The sequence below is a fragment of the Thalassophryne amazonica genome, chromosome 8 (genome assembly GCF_902500255.1).
Source record: "Thalassophryne amazonica chromosome 8, fThaAma1.1, whole genome shotgun sequence".
In the NCBI taxonomy this organism is placed as follows: Eukaryota; Metazoa; Chordata; class Actinopteri; order Batrachoidiformes; family Batrachoididae; genus Thalassophryne; species Thalassophryne amazonica.
The window spans coordinates 109,268,462-109,293,397 of NC_047110.1; the positions used below are offsets into that span (position 1 = coordinate 109,268,462).

General features: G+C 41.6%; 1 protein-coding gene across 2 annotated transcripts; it reads right to left on the reverse strand.

Moving 5' to 3' along the window:
* Window positions 1-4,861: 4,861 nt before the first annotated feature.
* LOC117516292 (casein kinase II subunit alpha') lies at window positions 4,862-24,193 on the reverse strand. Of its 2 annotated transcripts, none has more exons than XM_034177233.1 (12): window positions 24,090-24,193; window positions 21,696-21,807; window positions 19,767-19,868; window positions 18,071-18,121; window positions 17,812-17,871; window positions 14,836-14,919; window positions 13,815-13,925; window positions 13,351-13,452; window positions 11,385-11,485; window positions 7,305-7,453; window positions 7,140-7,222; window positions 4,862-5,421 (listed from the first exon to the last, which is right to left on the reverse strand). In XM_034177233.1, exons 1-11 carry the CDS (start codon window positions 24,191-24,193, stop codon window positions 7,146-7,148), a joined length of 1,053 nt encoding a protein of 350 aa, XP_034033124.1. In that variant the 3' UTR covers window positions 4,862-5,421; window positions 7,140-7,145. The 2 variants fall into 2 exon arrangements, with proteins under 2 accessions (XP_034033124.1, XP_034033123.1); XM_034177232.1 differs by having other exon boundaries at window positions 4,862-5,425; window positions 7,126-7,222.
* Between the last annotated feature and the right edge of the window lie 743 nt (window positions 24,194-24,936).

Sequence of the window (24,936 nt, forward strand, 5' to 3'; positions counted from 1 at the left end):
CCTGGATTAATCTTTTTAGTCACATAGCACTACTATTATTCTGAACACTACTGTATTTAAAAAAAAACTAATTAATTAAAATTTACAATATTTCTATTTTTATTTGTATTTATTATTCTGTCTCATCTTTGCGAGTCCATGTATTTATCTTAGTACTCTAATTTCACTATCCATGTCTCACACGTCCTTCCTGGTCTTAGAATCCTGACCTTAACCTTTGGTCACTCCTGAACACACTTAAAGATTAAATGCACCTGGACCAGTGGAAACAAGAGGGATCCAGTTTCCTCTGGTCCAGGTGCATTTAATCTTTATCCTAAAAGAAACACACACGAGGCCATCACGGGACACACACGTGGTGGACGCGACGTACCAACAGCTCGCGGTCCAGACGTTTGTGGCGAGCTCACAGAGGAAGCAGCAAATTATTCACACAATCACAAAATGTGTGGAAACCACCAGCTTACATGTGCATGACCTTTTGACCTAACAGCAGCCACCGCCACATCTGTTGCTAAATGCCAACAGCGCTGCGGCATGCGCACGCTGACACAAACACGCGGCAGAACGTGACCGAGGAGTCGGGTTGTAAACAGGAAGCTGAAGCTCCAGTTTCCTGATGAAGAACTGATCCTCTCACACACAGACAGCAGGAACAACAACGTTCACCCCCCCCCCCCCCAAAAAAACAGAAATAAAAGGTGTAAATGTTGCTTTAAAAAAAAAAACAAAAAAAAAAAACCTCCATTGACTAATTTGCAAATCCATAATCTGTGCAGAACGTTTTGCAGTGCAGCAATTTGGTGCAACATATTTTTTACTCAAAAGAAATTTTTGGTAAGTGGCTGAAGGTCAACCCCAGAATGACCCTGACAGAGTTCATTTGGGCAAAGGTCAAGGCACAGTCACTGGAGTGGAGGAATTTTGATTTACAAACTAAACTTGATGCACAGACATCTGTGAATTCCAGAATAGACCCTCGTCAGCTCAACCAAAGGTCAATCATTAGGATGAAGTTTAAGGTCACTGCATCTTTTTTTGTTATTGGGAAAATTTAACTCAAACAAGGTGACACATGCTACACTTTCCCATGAATAAGAAGACAATTCTGATCTAATCTATACAACAGACCACACAAATGTACGGTGGCCATCCCAGGGTGTTAGCTGTAGTCAGGTAGGGGTTAATGAAGAATTACACAAGGATCAACATTTAATGCTCCAATCATATTTAGAAGTATACCATTTTATTTCTCTGATCATGAACACTCAAAAAAAAAAAAGAAGTATAGTTTGGACCATCTATGACGAACATTTTAGACTTATGGGGGAACAAATTAAAGTTGTTCCAAATTTTGGTAAACGTGATGCAAATTATTTTGAGCAAATAGGATTAATAAACAGTACAGTTTTTTACCGCACTGAAGGTTGACTTTAGAGTACAGGTCAAACAAGATCGACGTCTATTGCATTTTATGATACACGAGACACTAACGTGATAACTAAGCATGACAGATGCTGCAAAGTATTCCATTTACAGTAGTGTTCAGAATATAGTAGTGCTATGTGACTAAAAAGATTAAACCAGGTTTTGAGTTTATTTATTATTGTTACATGGGAAACAAGGTACCAGTAGATTCAGTAGATTCTCACAAATCGAACAAGACCAAGCATTCATGATATGCACACTCTTAAGGCTATTGAAATTGGGCTATTAGTAAAAAAAAAGTAGAAAAGGGGGTGTTCACAATAATAGTACAACCCCTGGCAAGAATATGGAATCACCGGCCTCGGAGGATGTTCATTCAGTTGTTTAATTTTGTAGAAAAAAGCAGATCACAGACATGACACAAAACTAAAGTCATTTCAAATGACAACTTTCTGGCTTTAAGAAACACTATAAGAAATCAAGAAAAAAAGATTGTGGCAGTCAGTAACGGTTACTTTTTTAGACCAAGCAGAGGAAAAAAAAAATATGGAATCACTCAATTCTGAGGAAAAAATTATGGAATCACCCTGTAAATTTTCATGCCCCAAATTAACACCTGCATCAAATCAGATCTGCTCATTGACATTGACTCTATGTGTCTTTTTGCAAGGAATGGTTTTGCAGTTTTTGCTCTATGGCAAGATGCTTATCATCTTGAAAAATTATTCATCATCCCCAAACATCCTTTCAATTGTCCAAAATATCAACATAAACTTGTGCATTTATTGATGATGTAATGACAGCCATCTCCCCAGTGCCTTTACCTGACATGCAGCCCCATATCATCAATGACTGTGGAAATTACATGTTTTTCTTCAGGCAGTCATCTTTATAAATCTCATTGGAAAGGCACCAAACAAAAGTTCCAGCATCATCACCTTGCCCAATGCAGATTCGAGATTCATCACTGAATATGACTTTCATCCAGTCATCCACAGTCCACGATTGCTTTTCCTTAGCCCATTGTAACCTTGTTTTTTGCTGTTTAGGTGTTAATGATGCCTTTCGTTTAGCTTTTCTGTATGTAAATCCCATTTCCTTTAGGCGGTTTCTTACAGTTCGGTCACAGACGTGACTCCAGTTTCCTCCCATTCGTTCCTCATTTGTTTTGTTGTACATTTTTCGATTTTTGAGAACATATTGCTTTAAGTTTTCTGTCTTGACGCTTTGATGTCTTCCTTGGTCTACCAGTATGTTTGCCTTTAACAACCTTCCCATGTGTTTGTATTTGGTCCAGAGTTTAGACACAGCTGACTGTGAACAACCAACATCTTTTGCAACATCGCGTGATGATTTACCCTCTTTTAAGAGTTTGATAATCCTCTCCTTTGTTTCAATCGACATCTCTCATGTTGGAGCCATGATTCATGTCAGTCCACTTGGTGCAACAGCTCTCCAAGGTGTGTTCACTCCTTTTTAGATGCAGACTAACGAGCAGATCTGATATGATGCAGGTGTTGAAATGACTTTAGTTTTGTGTCATGTCTGTGATCTGTTTTTTTTTTCTACAAAATTAAACAACTGAATGAACATCCTCTGAGGCCGGTGATTCCATAATTTTTGCCAGGGGTTGTAGTGTGGCATTCAGTCAGTGAGTTTGTCAATTTGTGGAACAAACAGGTGTGAATCAGGTGTCCCCTATTTAAGGATGAAGCCAGCACCTCTTGAACATGCTTTTCTCTTTGAAAGCCTGAGGAAAATGGGACGTTCAAGACATTGTTCAGAAGAACAGCGTAGTTTGATTAACAAGTTGACTGGAGAGGGGAAAACTATTCACAGGTGCAAAAAATTATAGGCTGTTCATCTACAATGATCTCTAATGCTTTAAAATGGACAAAAAAAGAGACATGTGGAAGAAAACAAAACCATCAAAATGGATAGAAGAATAACCAGAATGGCAAAGGCTCACCCATTGATCAGCTCCAGGATGATCAAAGACAGTCTGGAGTTACCTGTAAGTGTTGTGACAGTTAGAAGACGCCTGTGTGAAGCTAATTTATTTGCAAGAATCCCCCGCAAAGTCCCTCTGTTAAATAAAAGACGTGCAGAAGAGGTTACAATTTGCCAAAGAACACATCAACTGGCCTAAAGAGAAATGGAGGAATATTTTGTGGACTGATGAGAGTAAAATTGTTCTTTTTGGGTCCAAGGGCCATAGACAGTTTGTGAGACGACCCCCAAACTCTGAATTGAAGCCACAGTTCACACTGAAGACAGTGAAGCATGGTGGTGCAAGCATCATGATATGGGCATGTTTCTCCTACTATGGTGTTGGGCCTATATATCGCATACCAGGTATCATGGATCAGTTTGGATATGTCAAAATACTTGAAGAGGTCATGTTGCCTTATGCTGAAGAGGACATGCCCTTGAAATGGGTATTTCAACAAGACAATGACGCCAAGCACACTAGTAAACAAGCAAAATCTTGGTTCCAAACCAACAAAATTAATGCCTCGCAGATGTGAAGAAATCATGAAAAACTGTGGCTATACAACTAAATACTAGTTTAGTGATTCACAGGTTTGCTAAAAAAGCAGTTTGAACATAATAGTTTTGAGTTTGTAGCGTCAACAGCAGATGCTATTATTGTTAACACCCCCTTTTCTACTTTTTTTTTTACTAATAGCCCAATTTCATAGCCTTAAGAGTGTGCATATCATGAATGCTTGGTCTTGTTGGATTTGTGAGAATCAACTGGTACCTTGTTTCCCATGTAACAATAAGAAATATACTCAAAACCTGGATAAATCTTTTTAGTCACATAGCACTACTATTATTCTGAACACTACTGTATTAATGCTATTAACCAATAATTTGCACCTTTTTTTTTTTAACCAAAATTGTAGCAACTTTGACTTTTGACCCCTGTAAAAACTGAAACTGACCGTGTCACTTTTTTTTTACGCTGTTTTTACCCCATAACTTCATCACATTCAGTTTACTTCTGATGTTCCAATAAGACAAATAATGTGGAACAAGTTTCAAAATGAATGAAGCATTTAAGATTTTTAGTCCTATGTAATTCTTCATTGACCCCTACATGGCCACACCTGCAACCCTGGATGGCCACCATACATTTCTGTGCAGGTCATAGTGCACTGAGGCTGGATTGTAAGTGTTGTTTTGTCCTATTTAAGTGGAACTGAACAGCTGCTCGGCCTGTGGACTGTTAGCTGTAAGCAGCAGACAGTAAAACTAGACGTCACATTGTTTTCAGTAAAACGACAAAGTTTTGCCAGGACAAGGACGTCCTGCGCCGTAAACAACCAAGTTACCTCCACAGTCTGAAGCAAGTTTGCAAGACGTTAAAGAACCACAATGCCACATCCATGAACTTAACACAACAAACAGATTCACTCACCACACAAGCAGAGTTCAACTAAATAAAAATCATTTATTTTTTCATTAATATTATTATCATCATCGTCATCATTCTATCTATAGAGTCCACCATGCCACTTTCAGGACTGGAGTAGTGCTAAGACGTCTGTCTGTTGAGGATGGGTAAATGGCGGCGGGGCGGGGTCAGACAGACAGGTGGGCGGGGTCTCGCTCAGGCTCACGCCCCTGCTCGTTCTCCATGCTGATGCAAACAAAGAGGGGACGATGTCCAGGTGGAGGGATAAAGACGGACCGAAATGTCTTTAAAAAGTCATTTTGTCTTCAATGACCTATGTGAGGAGCTGGGGGGGATCTGAAGGATGGGGGGGCAGCTTCAAGCTCATTGGTCGGGCTGCTTGACAGGAGAATCAGGAAAAGCCAGACTGACACAGACCGATACAGAGGAGGAGTGTGTGTGCACGTGTGTGTGTGTGTGTGTGTATGCAACTGGTCAGAATTACTTTGATCCACCGTCACTGTACACGTGTCAAAGTTACTGTCACAACTGGGTACAAAGTTGAGGTAACAAACGTCCTTCTGATTCCACATCTGCAGACAAAGAAACAAAGAGAAAAACTGTGGATCAGAAATCTGATTTCATCTGTTTTCAATGTATCACTAACCCGCCATCAGGTGAGTCGCCACCGGAGGGAAGAGTTCAAGATCACTGAAATATTCCACCAAAATCATTTCTTCACGTTTTAGTTAAGTGATCATTTAAAGAATAACTTGACTCTCACCAGATAGGACACTAAAGCACCAGCTAGTTTGACAGACTCTGCCCCCTGGTGGCCATAGTTATAACTGAACCACCATTCATGTCTTCATGTCTTGTGGTTGAACTCTGAGGTAAACATTGTGGAAAATGCTCAATTTTTGATATAACAAATCTCTCAATATATCATAGACGCGTTGCTTCATATTTGGCCCCCTGGTGGCCTAAATTATAAATGTGTTTCAGCTCTGGCTGGACGACCCTTTGGACCAGGCTTCACCTCGATGCACTGTTTCCTAAACCTGCTCTGCCTTCGGCACTGTAGGTAAAAACATTTCATTCCTCTCCTGCCTGACCCGAACACGTTCAGTGACACTGTTGCTACACTCAGGCACGTGACTCCGACCCGATGTGGTTAATGCAATCAGGAGGCTTCAAATGTATAGCGAGGTGGGAGGGGCTTGACAAAAATTACAATGTACTGGTGATGTCTAACTGAAAAGTTTAAGAAAAAAAAAAATAAGATTACTGTTTGTGGTACTTTCCCTTCTGTTGTGTACTGCAGTTAAATTAACGGAATATAATAATAATAAAAATAAGTTAAAAAATACTAACATAACCCTTTTGTAATTAAATAAATGTTGGTGGGAAAAATGCATTTTTTTTATTCTATTTGATTAGTTAATCATGAAATATATTTTTGGGGGTCAGTGACCGTAAACAATACTGTAAACAAAAGCAATGCAAAAGTCACATGACACGCTCGCATGTGAAGACGTTGTGTGGTTTTATAGCAGAGGCGAGTCAAAGTTATTTATACAGTGAAAGACAGCAGATTTACAACTGTCTGAGGTGCAGTGACTCCAGTTTAAAAAAAAAAAAAAAAAACCTTCCTCCAGCCTCCTCCAACCAACCACCAACAGATAGTTTCAATCAGACGAGGCGCTCTTTAGGTATTGTAGGGAAAGGAAAATGAAGATGGCAATCTGTGGCGACCGTACTGGATGACGGACAACCCGTTTTCAGAAGGAACCATCTTGTTACCTCCTCCAACTGGTCACCAAAGAATAGTTTCAATCAGATGAGGCATTTCTGAGATATTGTGCAGAAACAAAACATTTACAGACGGACGGGGTAAAAACACACCACCACCCAACTTCACAGCAGCACGGTGGATTAGTGGTTAGCACTGTTGCCTCACAGCAAGAAGTTCATGGGATCAGTTCCCACCTGTGGCCTTTCTGTGTGGAGTTTGCTTGTTCTCCCCATGTTTTTTTTTCCTCAGGGTGCTCCAGTTTCCTCCCACATTTAAACACATGCAGTTAGGTGAAATGGAAACTTTATAACTGTCCAGGTCTCCCTTGCAAAGAGATCTTGATCTTAACGGGACTAACCTGGTTAAATAGCGTTTAAATTAAATTAAAAGTTAAATTCATTAAGCGGAGACTTTAACATGTATAATTAAAGGGGTCTGTGTGGTTGCCTTCCAGGACCCGGGGTGGTTCTGTGGCGGTGTGGACCCGACTGTTGTCTCCTGTGACACGGCGGTTACCTGGTTTCATCGCGCTGTCGTGTTGCCACTGGAAACCATGTTGTTGTCAGAGTTGGACAGAGACTGCTCCTTCACGACTGGGTCTGCGGGAGAAAACGCGTAAGAGGCGTTTGTGTTAACGGACCCAACCCATTAGTGTGCATATGATTGGCGCGCAGCGCTCACAGAAGTATGGGTGGTCCATGGCCTCGGTGGCGGTCAGCCTCTGTTGGTGGTCGTAGCGTAGCAGCTTGTCCAGCAGGTCGAGCGCTTCAGGACTCACCAGGTGCTGGTTCTCTGTCTGCACAAACTGCTCCCAGCGTTTCCTGCTCTGCCTGTGGGGGCACAAACAGCCACCAGTCACGCCAGAATGACTCCGCCCCCTCAAACACAAACAGCCTTCACACCAACAAACAGACTCCAACAGGCTTCCACGCGGCGTTCATCACGTCTGTTTAGTGCAGGTACGCGCTATCATCTGGGAGTCGGCAGAAAGTCAAACTGCTTGTGGAGCTGAACTGCTGCCAAGACGGTTTCAGTCACGGTTCTGTTTGTGCACATCAAACACGCCACAAACACCACAGCGAACTCACTGTAAAATATCTAAAAGAAAAATGCCATGACAGGAATCTGCAACAAATACAGACTCCAGATATAACTGCAGCACGACAGAGCACAAACCTCCACCAACACTAGTTTACAAATCCACAAATTTTACCTTGGAAAAAAATTTTCAAGGTCAAAGTCCTGTTAGAAGTGACTTTTCATAAGCCAAATTAGATGTGATCAAATGTCAGGAGGATGCATTTAGTTTGTGCACTTGAATCAAAGGGTTTTTTTGTGGTGCTGTCAGGCTTTTTTCAGTTTCTAAATTCTTTTTCGGATCATTTTCACAGAAAGTTGGTTTTCTCTGCTGTGCACAATGTGTCATTGCTTTTTGGCACTTGTTTTCCAACTGATAACTGAAAGACAAACAAGCATATAATTGGAACCTCATTCAATTTTGATGTTGTAAGTAAAACCATAACAGAAAAAGGAGAGTGATTGAGACAATTTTGTTTGAGATATATTGCAACATGTACATCAAATCTCCTTAGACATAAGCGTAACGAGATTTGTACAAAGAAAGCACACCACCACTTATTGTACTCTCTTGTAATTTTCTGGACTATAGGCTGTGGTTTTTGGAGGCGGGGTTTGCTAGTTTAGGAGGTCCTGCAACTTCTAAACAAGGCAACATACACATTTAAAAAAAAACCATTATCATCTATGGCCACAAGATGGCAATGTCTACACACGAGAAGCTGCTTCTGTATACTGTGATTCAGATTCTGGAGAAGGAAGGAAGAGAAACGGACAGACAAAGACAAAAAAAAAGACAGAAACCGGCAGACAGAAAGAAACAAACAAAGACAGAAACAGGTCCTTATTATGTCCATCATTATTGTCACATTTCCCACCATCTGATTGGACGTCAGCTCCACTCTAACCTGTCCTTGCAGAATGCCATCATGTGATATTTATCCCTATTATCTTTGTTGTCTAGCGTTGTTCTATGCTGGACTGATAGACCCTCTGTCCTGTATTTAACGCTGCAAGCTGCTACGACACATGACAGAGGGGTGCGACACCAGAAGCTCCCTACCTAGCTGACCTAATTAAATCTTACGTACCAGCTCGAGCTCTGCGTTCTCAGGGTGCAGGACTACTTTGTGTCCCTAGGGTGAATAAGAAGTCTGCGGGTCACAGAGCTTTCTCTTATCGTGCCCCTGTTCTCTGGAATGATCTCCCTGCATCAATAAAACAGATTCTGTGGAGATTTTCAAGTCCAGACTTAAGATTATTTGCCCTTTCGTATGGCTAGCATATTGGCATGGTATAGTTCTAAGCTTTTTACACTTTTAATTCATTTTATTACAATCCCTGGCAAAAATTATGGAATCACCGGCCTCGGAGGATGTTCATTCAGTTGTTTAATTTTGTAGAAAAAAGCAGATCACAGACATGACACAAAACTAAAGTCATTTCAAATGGCAACTTTCTGGCTTTAAGAAACACTATAAGAAATCAAGAAAAAAAGATTGTGGCAGTCAGTAACGGTTACTTTTTTTAGACCAAGCAGAGGAAAAAAAATATGGAATCACTCAATTCTGAGGAAGAAATTATGGAATCACCCTGTAAATTTTCATCCCCAAAACTAACACCTGCATCATATCAGATCTGCTCGTTAGTCTGCATCTAAAAAGGAGTGACCACACCTTGGAGAGCTGTTGCACCAAGTGGACTGACATGAATCATGGCTCCAACACGAGAGATGTCAATTGAAACAAAGGACAGGATTATCAAACTCTTAAAAGAGAGTAAATCATCACGCAATGTTGCAAAAGATGTTGGTTGTTCATAGTCAGCTGTGTCTAAACTGTGGACCAAATACAAACAACATGGGAAGGTTGTTAAAGGCAAACATACTGGTAGACCAAGGAAGACATCAAAGCGTCAAGACAGAAAACTTAAAGCAATATGTCTCAAAAATCGAAAAAATGCAAAACAAAACAAATGAGTAACGAATGGGAGGAAACTGGAGTCAACGTCTGTGACTGAACTGTAAGAAACCGCCTAAAGGAAATGTGATTTACATACAGAAAAGCTAAACGAAAGGCATCATTAACACCTAAACAGAAAAAACAAGGTTACAATGGGCTAAGGAAAAGCAATTGTGGACTGTGGATGACTGGATGAAAGTCATATTCAGTGATGAATCTCGAATCTGCATTGGGCAAGGTGAAGATGCTGGAACTTTTGTTTGGTGCCTTTCCAATGAGATTTATAAAGATGACTGCCTGAAGAGAACATGTAAATTTCCACAGTTATTGATGATATGGGGCTGCATGTCAGGTAAAGGCACTGGGGAGATGGCTGTCATTACATCATCAATAAATGCACAAGTTTACGTTGATATTTTGGACACTTTTCTTATCCCATCAATTGAAAGGATGTTTGGGGATGATGAAATAATTTTTCAAGATGATAATGCATCTTGCCATAGAGCAAAAACATTCCTTGCAAAAAGACACATAGGGTCAATGTCATGGCATAGGGTCGTCAATGAGCAGATCTGATTTGATGCAGGTGTTAATTTGGGGGATGAAAATTTACAGGGTGATTCCATAATTTTTTCCTCAGAATTGAGTGATTCCATATTTTTTCCTCTGCTTGGTCTAAAAAAGTAACCGTTACTGACTGCCACAATCTTTTTTTCTTGATTTCTTATAGTGTTTCTTAAAGCCAGCAAGTTGCCATTTGAAATGACTTTAGTTTTGTGTCATGTCTGTGATCTGCTTTTTTTCTACAAAATTAAACAACTGAATGAACATCCTCTGAGGCCGGTGATCCCATAATTTTTGCCAGGGGTTGTAGTAAACGGAGCGTGCCGCAGCCTCAATTTTACCTAAATTCTGGGTCTTTTAGTGAAGCTTAAGGCTAGTGGCCAGCGATCACCTGAGTATCCTGTTTTTCTTGTTGTTTAATGCTGACAAATTATACTGTATTTCTTGTCTTCCTGTTGCCTGATTCTGTTTTTTCTCTCTGTTTAAGGTGCAGCTCCATCCAGAGATGGGTGTGGTATTTGTGCTGGAGACCCTCCTGTCCTGTGCACCAACAGCATTTGTGCACCAGCATGCTGAAGATGTTGAGATTCTCTTTGGGAGTGACAAGAATGGACAAGATTAGGAATGAAGATATCAGAGGGACAGCTCAGGTGGGACGGTTTGGAGACAAAGTCAGAGAGGCGAGATTGAGATGGTTTGGACATGTGCAGAGGAGGGACCCAGGGTATATAGGGAGAAGGATGCTGAGGATGGAGCCACCAGGCAGGAGGAGAAGAGGGAGACCAAAGAGGAGGTTCATGGATGTGCTGAGAGAGGACATGCAGGTGGTTGGTGTGACAGAGGAAGATACAGAGGACAGGGTGAGATGGAAACGATTGATCTGCTGTGGTGACCCCTAACGGGAACAGCCGAAAGACAAAGAAGAAGAAGATGTTTCTTTTGTGAATTGTTCTGTAATTTATATCTGTATCATGGCCCAAGCAGAGGGTCACCCCTTTGACTCTGGTCTGCTTGAGTTTTCTTCCTCAGAGAGTTTTTCCTTACCACTGTTGCTCTGGGGGTGAGTAAGGTTAGAACTTACTTGTGTGAAGCGCCTTGAGGCAACTCTGTTGTGATTTGGCGCTATATAAATGAAAATTTTTAAAAAGCGTGTACGTACTGTCCCAGCAGGTCTTTAAAACGCGGGTCCAGTTCAATGTGGTATTTCCGCAGGTAACCGAAAAGCTCGTCTGTGCCCAGGACCTTGGCGATTCGCACCAGCTAGAAAACACAAAGGAGCAGAGTTAAAGCTACACAAAGTCTACAGCAATAATGAATAAATGAGACAGTGGTCCTGTTTGAACCACAGCAAAGTTCTTAATCTCTCATTTTATAAAAGACCAAACACTGGATCAGTTCCTGGATTACTGTCCCACATCAACGCTGCAAGTCTTCAGTTTCTATCTGAAACTCACACATGGTCTCTGGACAGCTGCTAGAATCCACTTAAAGAGAGAGGAGAACCTTCCAGAAGGACAACAATCTCTGCAGCAATCCACCAATCAGGTCTGTATGGTTGAGTGGCCAGATGGAAGCCACTCCTTAGTAAAAGGCACATGGCAGCCCACCTGGAGTTTGACAAAAGGCACCTGAAGGACTCTCAGACCAGGAGAAACAAAATTCTCTGGTCTGATGAGACAAAGATTGAAGTCTTTGGCATCATGTTTGGAGGAAACCAGGCACCATCCCTACAGTGAAGCATGGTGGTGGCAGCATCATGCTGTGGGGATGTTTTTCAGCAGCAGGAACTGGGAGACTAGTCAGGATTGAGGGAAAGATGAATGCAGCAATGTACAGAGACATCCTGGATGAAAACCTACTCCAGAGCGCTCTTGACCTCAGACTGGGGCGACGGTTCATCTTTCAGCAGGACAATGACCCTAAACACACAGCCAAGATATCAAAGGAATGGCTTCAGGACAACTCTGTGAATGTCACTGAGTGGTCCAGCCAGAGCCCAGACCTGAATCTGATTGAACATCTCTGGAGAGATCTAAAAATGTCTGTGCACAGATGCTCCCCATCCAACCTGATGGAGCTTGAGAGGTGCTGTAAAGAGGAATGGACCAAAATGCCTAAAGACAGGTTCCAATCTTTGACTTATTAGAACAAATAAATTTGCAAAAATGTAATAAAAAAATATCAGTCAATATGGGGTATTGTATGTAGAATTTTGAGGACAAAATTTTTTTTCCCCCCATTTTGGAATATGGCTGTAACAAAAAAAATAAAAAATAAAAAATGTGGAAAAAGTGCAGCGCTGTGAATACTTTCTGGATGCACCGTATGGAATAAGTTACTCCTGATATACAAAGTACTTTTTAAAACCTAAAATCAAGATGTTTATTTTAAATGCCTTTTAATACCTAGTAGCTTTCTGACATTTTACTTTTGTTTTTTTATGTGTACTTTCTGATTTTCCTGTAGGTTATATTCTTATTCCTATTAATTTAAGGCACTTTGATCACCTTTTGGTCATTGTAAAAGGCTGCATAAATAATTGCTGACTGATAGACAAGCAGTATAATTGTGGCAATACTTAAAAAAAAAAAAAGAAAAAAGAAAAATGCCATTCAAACAGTTCGTCGTCATGTCCCACAGCCAGTACTCAAGGTTCTTGAGTTGGAGCAATATTTCCACTTGGTGGACATTTACCATTAATGCAGGTACAGTAATTAAAACATATGTACTGCACATCTTAGTCATACACAAGTGCAATCAAATCACTTTTAATTGGATAAATAAATTGTAATAAGCTGCAGTAAAATGTTTGACTCCTTCTGAAATAAGCAGTGTACCATATGTTGAAAGTTCATTTCTGTGCTGGTGACATCTGCATCGCTGCATTTAGGTTTCCTCATGTGACACACAGCTCTAAACGCTGAATATACATACGTTTCATACAAATGGCTCAAAGGTGTAATTGTTGTTGGAGGGCTCTGCAGGATGTGTGCACGTGTGCTCTCACAGAACAACGAATCCTCTAAAAAGAGATGAGACAGCCCCAGGTTTCACTCAGAGACGCCACGTGCTGTTTATCAGCACTCTGTTTGTAGGATGTGAATCCTCGCCGGTGTCAGACTGACCTGGTCGTAGTTGTCTTGTCCGTGGAAGAAAGGCTCTTTTTGAAAGATCATACTGGCCAACATGCAGCCCAAGCTCCACATGTCCAGACTGTAATCATACATCTGAAAGAAAAGAGGCGAAGAAGCAGCTGAGCAACACACACACACACACAAAGTCCAGATCGACAGCGGTGATGTGAGTCACACCAAAGAGGCTGTTTTGAGTCCTTTTTGCACTCTTAAAATCAACATGGAACATTTCCCGTCAGCAGATCGAAGCCTTGCTGCAAACCAGAAGCTACTTGGAAACAATTCCACTAAATTAAAAAAAAAAAAAAAAAAAAAAAAAAAAGACAAGCTTGTTAGTTCAAAGTCATTTCCTGTAAGTTGAGTGAATCTCTCGTGGATGTGATTCCAGACAAACAAAAAAAAATAAATAAATAAAATAAATAAAGGGTACATAAAGCGTGGTTACATCAAGTTACCTGATAGTCCACAAGGAGTTCTGGACCTTTGAAGTATCGCGACGCCACTCTGACGTTGTATTCCTGGGAAGGATGATAAAACTCGGCCAAACCCCAGTCTATAAGTCGTAGCTATGGAAAGAGAGGTTCTCAATGTCAATGTGAAAACAAACACTTATTTTGTTTTGTTTTTAAGGGGGGGGGGGGTAATTTCATTCCCCCACTTCTATCAGTTTGTGTTCTGCCAAGTTTACTATTAAGTCACACTCATGCTGCCCCCTGCTGGTCAAGTGCAGAGGTATGCTCACTCACTCATCAACTGCTCTGGGATCGGGTCACGGGGGCAACAGCTCCAGCAGGGGACCTCAAACTTCCCTTTCTCGTGCCATATTGACCTCCTCTAACTGGGGGATCCCGAGGCGTTCCCAGGCCAATGTGGAGATATAATCTCTCCACCTAGTCCTGGGTCTTCCCCGGGATCTCCTCCTGGAACTCCCCCCGAGGGAGGTGCCCAGGAGAGGTATGCTTATTGAATTAAATGAACAACCACTAAATAATCAACAAATAAATAATTTTAAAGGGAAGTTCAGATGAGTAGCAAACAAGCCATGTCTGAAACCAACTTGAATTTAAAATCCGCCAACATGAGAACGTATAGTTCAATCACACCGAAAGCAGCTCAGCTCTTACAATAAGCGAGTTCCTCAGAGTGACAAACCCAACTCACACACAGCTCATGAACAGCTTAGCTGCTGTCTTCTATCCATGTTCTTGACACAGGACCTGATCAAAAATATGCTTTTGGTTCCAAGTTGATGATGTCATTTTAAACAATCTCACTGTTTTCAAAAATGATTCAGAACTGCGTGCATAAAACTACACAAACTAACACTCTACCAACAGGAACACAAACACTTAAACACCAAAAAGAAAACAAAAGAAAGTCTGACTCACTGAAAGACAAATCAGCAGCTAAACTTTGGTTGTGTTTAAAAAAAACAACAACAAAAAAACACACATTATGAAAATAGGCTCCACCTACCTTTCTCATCTGGTGGTCAATCATCACATTGTGAGGTTTGACATCACGGTGCATGATTCCCATACTGTGACAGTAGTCCAGAGCCTGACACACACACACACACACACACACACACACACACACACACACACACACACACACACACACACACACACACACACACACACCACACACACACACACACACACACACACACACACACACACACACACACACACACACACACACACACAGAGAGAGAGAGAGAGAGAGAGAGAGATTTCCCAAGAATCTTTGCAGGAGCTGAGCTCTGAAGTGGGAGGAGCTTCCAGTGTTCCAGAGGTAAACATTAACAAACAGTTTGGTACGTTGGTGAAAGTAGTAAATTCTAACTTTCCCCACTGGGGCTGCTACTGTAATACTCTGCACAAATGTGTTTTGTGAGTCAGCGTTAGCAGCTAATGCAGCAAACTAAAAAGCGAGAACAGCGTGTCGAGTTCTAATTCCATAAATGTCGATCAAATGGCATTGGGAACACAGGGGACTTTGGGTTGGACGGTCAAACCTTGGATCATGGTGCAGGTTTGAAAAGGTTTTTCTTCTTTCCTGCCATGAAAAAATAGATATAAATAAATAAGCCTGAACGTAAGGTTAACTTTACCAAGGGGTGACGGGGTACCAGCCATGCTTGATAGCACTGTAAACAATGCTGTCGAAGACCCCTCTGCTGGACAAACTACATAATGACACCATTTCTTCAGTTAATTCAAAATGCTGCAGCTAGAGTACTAACGGGGACTAGAAGGAGAGAGCATATCTCATCCATATTGGCCTCTCTTCATTGGCTTCCTGTTAATTCTAGAATAGAATTTAAAATTTTCCTTCTTACTTATAAGGTTTTGAATAATCAGGTCCCATTTTATCTTAGGGACCTCGTAGTACCATATCACCACAATAGAGCGCTTCGCTCTCAGACTGCAGGCTTACTTGTAGTTCCTAGGGTTTGTAAGAGTAGAATGGGAGGCTGAGCCTTCAGCTTTCAGGCTCCTCTCCTGTGGAACCAGCTCCCAATTCAGATCAGGGAGACAGACACCCTCTCTACTTTTAAGATTAGGCTTAAAACTTTCCTTTTTGCTAAAGCTTATAGTTAGGGCTGGATCAGGTGACCCTGAACCATCCCTTAGTTATGCTGCTATAGACGTAGACTGCTGGGGGGTTCCCATGATGCACTGTTTCTTTCTCTTTTTGCTCTGTATGCACCACTCTGCATTTAATCATTAGTGATCGATCTCTGCTCCCCTCCACAGCATGTCTTTTTCCTGGTTCTCTCCCTCAGCCCCAACCAGTCCCAGCAGAAGACTGCCCCTCCCTGAGCCTGGTTCTGCTGGAGGTTTCTTCCTGTTAAAAGGGAGTTTTTCCTTCCCACTGTAGCCAAGTGCTTGCTCACAGGGGGTCGTTTTGACCGTTGGGGTTTTACATAATTATTGTATGGCCTTGCCTTACAATATAAAGCGCCTTGGGGCAACTGTTTGTTGTGATCTGGCGCTATATAAAAAAAAATTGATTGATTGATTGATTTCCAACATCTAAAGTCTTTTTCTGCATTGTTTATTGCGTAAAATAAAAATTTTCATAACAAACAAGCAAAAATAACAGCTCATATCAGCCAACCACTGTAACGGGTGGACTCTGAAATACTTAAAGGAGACCTGCATTGAAAAAAATGCAGTCAGATTTTTTGAACAAAAAATGGCTTACATTTACACATGAGATCCTTCTGAATGTAGTAAAGTAAATCTGCAAGCCCAGATCTGTCATTCAATGGAGAAATCTTCATTTGAAAATGACAAATTTACAGCTAAAATTTAGCCCTCCGCAAATTGTCCCTCTCATCATGGACGCTGCCGAGACATCACGGACGAGACACTCTCCCAGCATGCATTGCGCCAATTGTAATTTGTGGATTTACGTCAGTTTGCATCTGCACCTTTTTCTTGTCTTATACGGAAGGATCTACTTTTTTGAAAACTTCATATTGTCTTGCGGCACGTTTGGTGAGTACACATTTCTTTTATTTGTGCTTGAAAATTATTTTGGGGGACCTTTTCATACGCCCGTTTGCTTGAGTGGTGTAGCAATGAAAATCTACTGTCTTTCACCTCCGGTACCATCGCGGGATATGGAGGCGAGACCCGCAAAGAATCCCAGTCATTAAAATATATAAACCTCTCTCAGCGTCCATGGAGCGCTGGGGCTCCGATTGCTGAGACGTGTGGTGCTGTGGATTTTGCTGCAAGAAGTCTGTCCTTGCAGCAACAGGTGTACCGGCCGCTTCGCATTAAAACAGCGAGCATAGCGGAGGCAGAGAGCGGGAGAGGAAGAACGGCGCCCGCTGTCTATGTCGTTGCTGATCTGAGCACACAGATCTGTATCTCACATTCGTTGCAGCTTACTTTAGGATGTTGAAACCAGGACGTGTATAAGTAACATTACTAACAGATAAAATCAATTTCAATGCGGGATCAGACTGAAGGCGGGAGCGCGTCGTCTTGTCCCTGACGTCATGGAAATGATACGGCTGTACAAACTGTTTTCACAGATGGCTAAATTGTAGCTGCAAATTTGTCATTTTTAAACGAAGATTTCTCCGCTGAATTACAAATTTGGGCTTGCAGATTTACTTTACTGCATTCACAAGGGTCTTATAAATACATATCAGCTATTTCTTTCTGAAATTTGACCACATTTATTTCAATGCAGGTCTACTTTAAGTGATGAAATTAATCACTGCAAATAAATTCTGAAATAATGAAATAAGTGTTTCTTTACTTTTACTCTGACACAAACTCCAGCTGAGGTTTACAGGTATAAGTAAAAAAACATCCACAACTAGAAAATAATTACCGGCATGGAAACAGCTGATCCTCCCACTTCCACACATGACAACAAGAAGGTTGTAGAAAAAAAGTGGCCTGAGCACCGGCCAGGCTGCCTCACCTTCAGTAGTTCATACATATAGAAACGGATATCATAATCGGTCAACTTCTGGTACAACTCCTGCAAAGAGGAAAAAAACAAAAAAACAGGTGTGCATTCAGGATTTCAGTCTGGAATCTGAACATCATAAGCTCAGGATTAACTCAAAGAGAAAAATAAATAAATGAACAAAACAGGACAGTGACACAGTGAAGACAGCGGACACACAGACGAGACACCAGAGCCCCAGACGCATGTAGATCAGAGGCGATGATTGTACCTTGAAGTCTGTGTTATTGATGCATTCAAAGACGAGCGCTGGAGTTCTGGACTGTACAGCCACCAACAGAGACAGAAGAAACAAGGAGTGTCAGAGAATCAAACAACACAAAGGAAAAGCATTCAAATAGATCTGACCCCCCCCCCCCCACCACCATCATCAACACCCCCCATTCCCCAAGGCCAAGAGCTAAATCCAAAACAGCACATGGAAGAAAATTTCCACATAGATAATTTCCACCTTCTGTGGCTTTACAAAAGATAAAAACAAAAACAAGCCTTTAGGCTTCTCAGTACTGTGGGAGGTTTATTGGGGGGGGCACGCTGACAATCAGAGGACTTCCACAGCCCAAAATATCTCTTCACAGATTTCTTGGGAGTGTTCAGTTGTGTGGGAGGACAGCCTGGCTTCTTAAACCACAGCACCATCTGACGCAAAGATTATGGGACGTACAAGCTTTTGTTTGAGCCTCATCACAATCTGAGTATGTGCGAACTCCAAAAACAAAGAAAAAATTAACTTTCTCCACAACGAATATGCAAGAGAACTAAATCTGACATACAACGTCATTTACTTTAAGTGTTCTTGGACACACAAGCTGAGGGACATTATCTGGCAATCTGGTGGCGCTCATCTGTCTGTTAGCAGTAAATTCCAGTAAAGGAGGTTTCTGAAAATCATCAACCACCACACAAACCTGAGCTCAACAAACTGATATCATAAACTATTTCACAGAGTTGCCTCCAAAAAAATGCTCCAAGTTCTCGTCGGTAAGGGTCGGTGTATGTTGAGGGCCTTTATTGTGAAAGGTCACAATGGAAGAAGTACATCTCTTCTTTTTATTTTTAATGCACTGCATTTGTGTATTAACACAACTTTGTGTGGAACACAGAAGGGATTTCTTTAAAAATAAATAAATAAAATAGTGTAATTCCCTCTGACTTGTCATAGGTGTCTTGGTGGCTTCCCTCACTAGTCTCCTTCTCGTGTTGAGTCACCAAGGTTGTCCAATGAATTCTAAACTCGAACAATGGAGTGATTAAAAGTTTAAAGTCAACACTGCAAGCACATCCTGATTGTTTCAGTTCATAGAAAATAGTACATTTTACTAGAACACAAGTCGTTACAATTGGTTAAAAAAAAAAAAATCAATTACACCGTGGAACACATTTTTCAGATCTTCACTTTCCAGCCATTATGTGGATTTCCATCACATTTGGTGTGACGTGCGTCAGATTAACCACTGTGAAAATGGGCACACTGCAACTTTACAGTATGTTCATTAAAAAAGTAAGCATTTTATACTGTACATTCAGATGTGTGGATATACTCCCACCTACTGGTTACATGAAGCCTGTTTAAGGTGATCAGTCGTACTGAGCTACATAGTCAGTTGTGATACAGTAATCTGGGACAATCTGTACTCGTCGAGTTCTTTTCATTCTTCTATCCCTGTAAGTATCTTTTTTTGTTAAGTATTTTGATCATTTGTGCCAACTGCTGGAGGGGCGAGGACGATAACGCTGTAATCCCCCCCCACGTCAGCAGCAGCAAACTACACCTCATCACATTCCAATGGTAAACTAGATGAACATTAACAAAGGTCATGTGTTAATACAGGAATTAGACAATTATAATCCACAAAACGGTGGGACAAAAGTCAAAAAAAGGTTTATCACACGATGTGGCATCTTACCACGGGGTCTTTTACAGTATCCACTAGACGGATGATGTTGGTCCCCCCTCGCAGGTTCTCCAGGATCTTGATCTCACGCTTGATCTTCTTCTTCTTGACCGGCTGATTCAACAGAAATCAAACAGACGGATTTCAGGCCACAACAACAATCCCGTCATAAAACGAGAGCAGTGACGTTTTCAGGTCAAGGTTTCCAAGTTTGAAAGTGAACCTACTGGTTTCTTCTTCAATGCCACCGCCATGTCAGTCTCATTCTAAACACCACAGTGAGGTCAACATTTCAGTTTAAATGGCTGATATTTGGAGAAAGAAGGCACTTTGACGCAGGCAGCTTTATCATTTGTATTGCTGCCACTTCCTCTTAACACTTGCAATTAGTTATTTGTTTGTTTTCATTTTGGTCATAACTGGACAGGTGATTGATTCATCAAAATAAATCAAACAGGTGTAAAAATTGTTCTGTTATAATTTATAACTAGTGTTGAAAGATTACAAAAAGCTTACCTGGACATGACGAAAACAACAACAACAACAAAAATAAAAACCTGCCGTTTAATTTAAATATCATCAATCACAACCTGTTCAACTCCAAAGCACAGACAGACTGGATATCAATCACACAAACTACCACAGATTATTATAGCACAGTATGACCTAAAATTTATATCACAGTATAATTTTGAAACAGATACAATAACAGTATATATCTATTGGTGTATTTGTCGGTCTTAAAAGGTAAAGTACTGCCATGGCAACTGTTATAGTATTCTTAATCATATTAGCAGAACAGATTTCATATAATGCAGACATGCTTTAGTACATTTATTGTGCAAAACAGCAAAAAACATAATTGGACAACAAAATAAATAAATAGGGGAGAATATCTGCACCTCCCCGAACATACACACATTGTCCCAATTTAATTTCAATCAACATGCACAATGCAACACTCAATACAAAAATCACAAAAGAAAAATAGGCCTGTGTAGTATGAAGGTAAAGGCTCTTGAAAGATGTTATACATATTTTTTATTTTCATTTTCCAAAAAAGTTGACCAAGTTCTTTGCTTTGAACAGCATCAAAAATTAATATGTCAATTCCATGACAATTAGATGTAATATATTTTATAGAAAATTCATACATTCTAAATCTAAAATAAAATTTCTAAAGAGTTTTCTTGTTTTTGTTGGGGGCTTTTAAAGCTACATTTTAATCACCTTCAGAGAAATTTATTAATTTCCAGAGTTTGTCATTTGCTGTTGTGGTCCAAAACACATGGAGTACAGGCCAAATGTGGCCCGTGGGCCCCAAATTGGGCAGCGCTACATGTGTTGTGGTGTTTATTGGCGCTTTCAAATATAACTGCTGTGAAACAATCATAAAATAACATTTACTGCTCCAATTCACTGCTTTGTTTCAGCAGAAAACCATCTTTCTGTCTCTTCAATTCTCTCTTTTCATGTAAAGGAGGAGTCAGTGGTGTAGATTTAGGCCAGGCAGTGAAATTTGCTCCCATGGTAGAGGTCTCCCAGAATGGAGCAGAGCCTAAAAGTACTACATGCTGCGCATCCTATATCCTATGCATCCTATTTTCAGAGGATTTGCTGATGACAACAAAGTCTGCTACGTCAATCAAGGCAGTGGAACCAAAATCCATATCGTCGAGCTAACTCGGACCAGTGCAACATGTCATTGTTTATAACACCCACCTCCTGTAGGTGTGACAATTTCAACACCCACAACTACTTCCAGCAGTAACAGGACACAACAGTGCACACTTGGCAAAATCCCAATTTTAAAAATGTCTCATATTTCAGAACAATGACTGTTTCAAAAAAGCTTCAATGTTTCAAAACATGCAAACGACAGATGTGACACTGGTCACAGTGATTGATATCTGCCCTTTGCCCAAGGCCAGATTCACTCACCTTCAAGATCTTGACCACCACCTTCTCATTGTTTGTGATGTTGATGGCCTCAAAGACTTCACTGTACTTTCCTCTGCCCAGCTTACGCACCAGCTGGTAGTCCTCCTGGTTACTATAAAACCAAACAAATAAGTAAATGAACAAACAAACGCAAACAGCATTCATTAACACCCTGTGCGAGTTGTTGCTAAATGTTCCTACAGCACTGTAACTGTGACTAAGGTCTGGCTCGTGGTCAAGAATTATTTTGGTTTCCTGTCAGAGGTTATTAAGCCTGAAGATGGAGACAAACAGAATATGAATGGACAGCAGATGCATTCATGGGTCAGAAAAACAAGCCCAAAATCTCAGACCTCAGAGACCTCACAGGCAACAAGCGAAATTAGTCAACACATTTGAACGTCTATTTTCCATCATCAAAACACCCACAAAAATGTCTCCTACCTTCCCTTTAGTACAGTGTACATGATTAACAGGCAAGTGTTGAAAAACTTGTTGGGTAACATCACCCTTTTAAAGAGATGAGGACGGAGAGCCCACCTAACCCTTCTGCAAATATAAGTGAAATAATGATTTATAACAAAATTTTATGACAAGATGCTCAAGAAGAGATAACTAAATTTCAGCGGTGCTACAAATCTGCCTTAATCTTTGTTCTTATGTCTTATTAACATTCTCTGTGCTAGACAAACTTAAGTCATATTCGGGTTCCATCAGGTTGGTATTATTCAACTACGCAGATGACTTCTCTTACCCAAGAGCACAGACCTGGAATCAAACCCTGGTCAACATATTGCTAGACCATCTCCTACACCACAGAGCCACCTACTCTGCAGTCTCAGTATTACTAGGGAAAAAAAATGTGCAAAGAATCCAAAATAGTCATATTTTTGAAACACTATCATACATTTGAACAGATTATCTTGCATCAAGTGAAAAGTCTCACGGTAAAGTTAATAAGCTTGACTACAGTGCAACATAAACCAGTGGAGCTTCTGCCACAAGAGTGAGGAGATATGACCGATCTGTGTCAGGTACAGAGCTCAGCCTCGTACCAGATTTGTATATTCGCTATCTGCACATGCGCAAAAAATGGTCAATTTGATCTGTACTGAGTTTACCATTTGTGTGCGAACCAAAATCAGGTTTTATGTGACTAAATTCTGAACTTATCTCTTAGAAAAATGGGAATATAGTTCTGTACTGAGTTTACCCTTTCTGCGTGCAGACCAAACTGCTTGTTTTTTGCACATGCGCAGAAAGCTCACACCTGCACAGGTAGCGAATATACAAATTTGGTACTGGGGTCATCTCAGTCTGGGACACCGGGGGTCAGTTTTTTCTAAGAATGGTATATTTAACGTTAACTTAATCACAGTAATGTGAAGTCAGTTTCACATGGACTAAAAGTGCTGGGAGCTACTGACTGCACGGGCACAATGCCCCCTACCTGGCCCCTTGTGGTCTAATTTGGAAATACTGCCCATGCGGAACTTGCTTATTTGTGCCGAGCCACCTTGTGATGTAAAGCTGGTAATACATCATTCAGCCCATATACTGCTGGTGTTGTCGCCAATTTATTTCCCCATTCTCCCGTAGTAGCTGATGACTGGGTTAAAGTCAGGGTAACCGTTACAACAACTGGAATTAAACGGGGCAGCGTCCCTGTGACCTGACCTACTTGGACTCATTGAATACCACTTCCCACTTCCTGTTTTCTGCACGCACCCACAATGGCGCCTTGCTGAATTTGTCTTAGCACAGGCAACATCTCCCAACAGTATATTTGGGGCTTTCTAGAACATGCCCATCTTATTCAGAACAGCACAAAAGATCTGCTGTAGAAAAAAGGTCTAAATTTTTGAAAGACTGTCAGTAACCTGTCAGTTGGCAGAGGGATGCACAGCACACTGAAAGCGCAGCACTCATGATTGACCACCACTGAAGGCTTAGAGTTTGAGGCAGGACAAATCCTTCTATATGCTCATGGTGGCCTACTTCTTGCCTTGTACAATTGCAACTAAACATTGTTGACTTTGCCACTTCATACTCTCACAGAATAGATGATATTCTTATGGTTTCTCAGGGAACTCTGTGGGGATCTCTTTTAGAGTCTTATAAGATGATGCAACTGTCAGGGTAACTGCTCATAAGCTCTAATTTAAGAAAAATAGAAAGTTTGGCATAAACATAAATGAGGATTGACTTTTCTAAAACAAACAAAATGACAACAACCCACATGCAAATGGCTTAAAGTGGGATCTCAGTTCTGCATAAACTGTGCCATCACACCTAAATATGTGCAACAACAGAAAGCCATCTGCTCCACTCCCCCTCACTGTGGAAGCAACAACCTGCAGCGAAAAAAAAAAATAAATAAGGACATGTTCTCACTTCCAGTTGGGGACGTGGGCCTCATAGTCCCAGTACTCCCGGGTCTTCAGCGTGTTGACGTCTGCATACACACGGGACTTGCTACCGGCCACCGGACCCGGCATGGCGAGACCCGTGGCTCGGGCGATCACGGAGATCCGGAATCGCGAACAAACCGGAGTAAGCAAGGAGGGACCTATTCTCCGTGTGGGTGTCAGGTGGATCAGATCTGCCAGAGAACCGGAGAACGCAGCCGGTGGTATACACCAAAAGGAGCTCGCCAGTCGGACTGTCAGAAGCAGCAGAGCCGGTGTCGGTGAGGCTGGTCGGAGTGCAGCTGAGGTTAGGCGGAGGGCCAAGGAGGAGGCATCGGGTGCTGAGGTAGAGAAGAACAGGAACCCCAGGAACCACGGAGAGGAGCAAACAGGAGCCAAAATTGCTTACGGGCCTGAAATGTGAAGAGGGGAAAGCGTTCCAGCAGCGCTTGATGGTCGGTCGGGAAGGGCGGCCGGCCTCGGTGGTCCAGCTGGTTATCAATAAACCGCTAATCAAACAGATGAACAGCAGGCAGAGTCACGGAGAGATCGATGTTGTTAGCTAACGTTAGCCGCTAGTGATGTTACCGCAGCGCGGAGACGTCGCACCGACGGGGAGCGCGCGGCGCCGAGCACCTCCACCGGCGGAGCCCGCGTCATGTGAACCGCACACCGACGGCGGAGACCCAGAATTCGCAGCTTTCCCGTGCAGCCACAGACCTCCCGGGTCGACGGGGCAAAAGAGGAGCGAAGTGCGAGAAGAGTGAGCGAGCGAGCCGCCGGAAGTGAAAGCTCGCCGTCTGCCGGGGTTAAAATGTGGACGTTTCCACTGG

Excerpts from the sequence above, each read along its gene's own strand:
- LOC117516292 (XM_034177233.1), bottom strand. The coding sequence starts at position 24,193 with ATGCCGGGTCCGGTGGCCGGTAGCAAGTCCCGTGTGTATGCAGACGTC. Across the intron at positions 19,869-21,695 it reads TGGTGGTCAAGATCTTGAAG|CCGGTCAAGAAGAAGAAGAT; the intron begins GTGAGTGAATCT and ends CTGTTGAATCAG. Across the intron at positions 14,920-17,811 it reads ATATGTATGAACTACTGAAG|GCTCTGGACTACTGTCACAG; the intron begins GTGAGGCAGCCT and ends TGTGTGTGTCAG.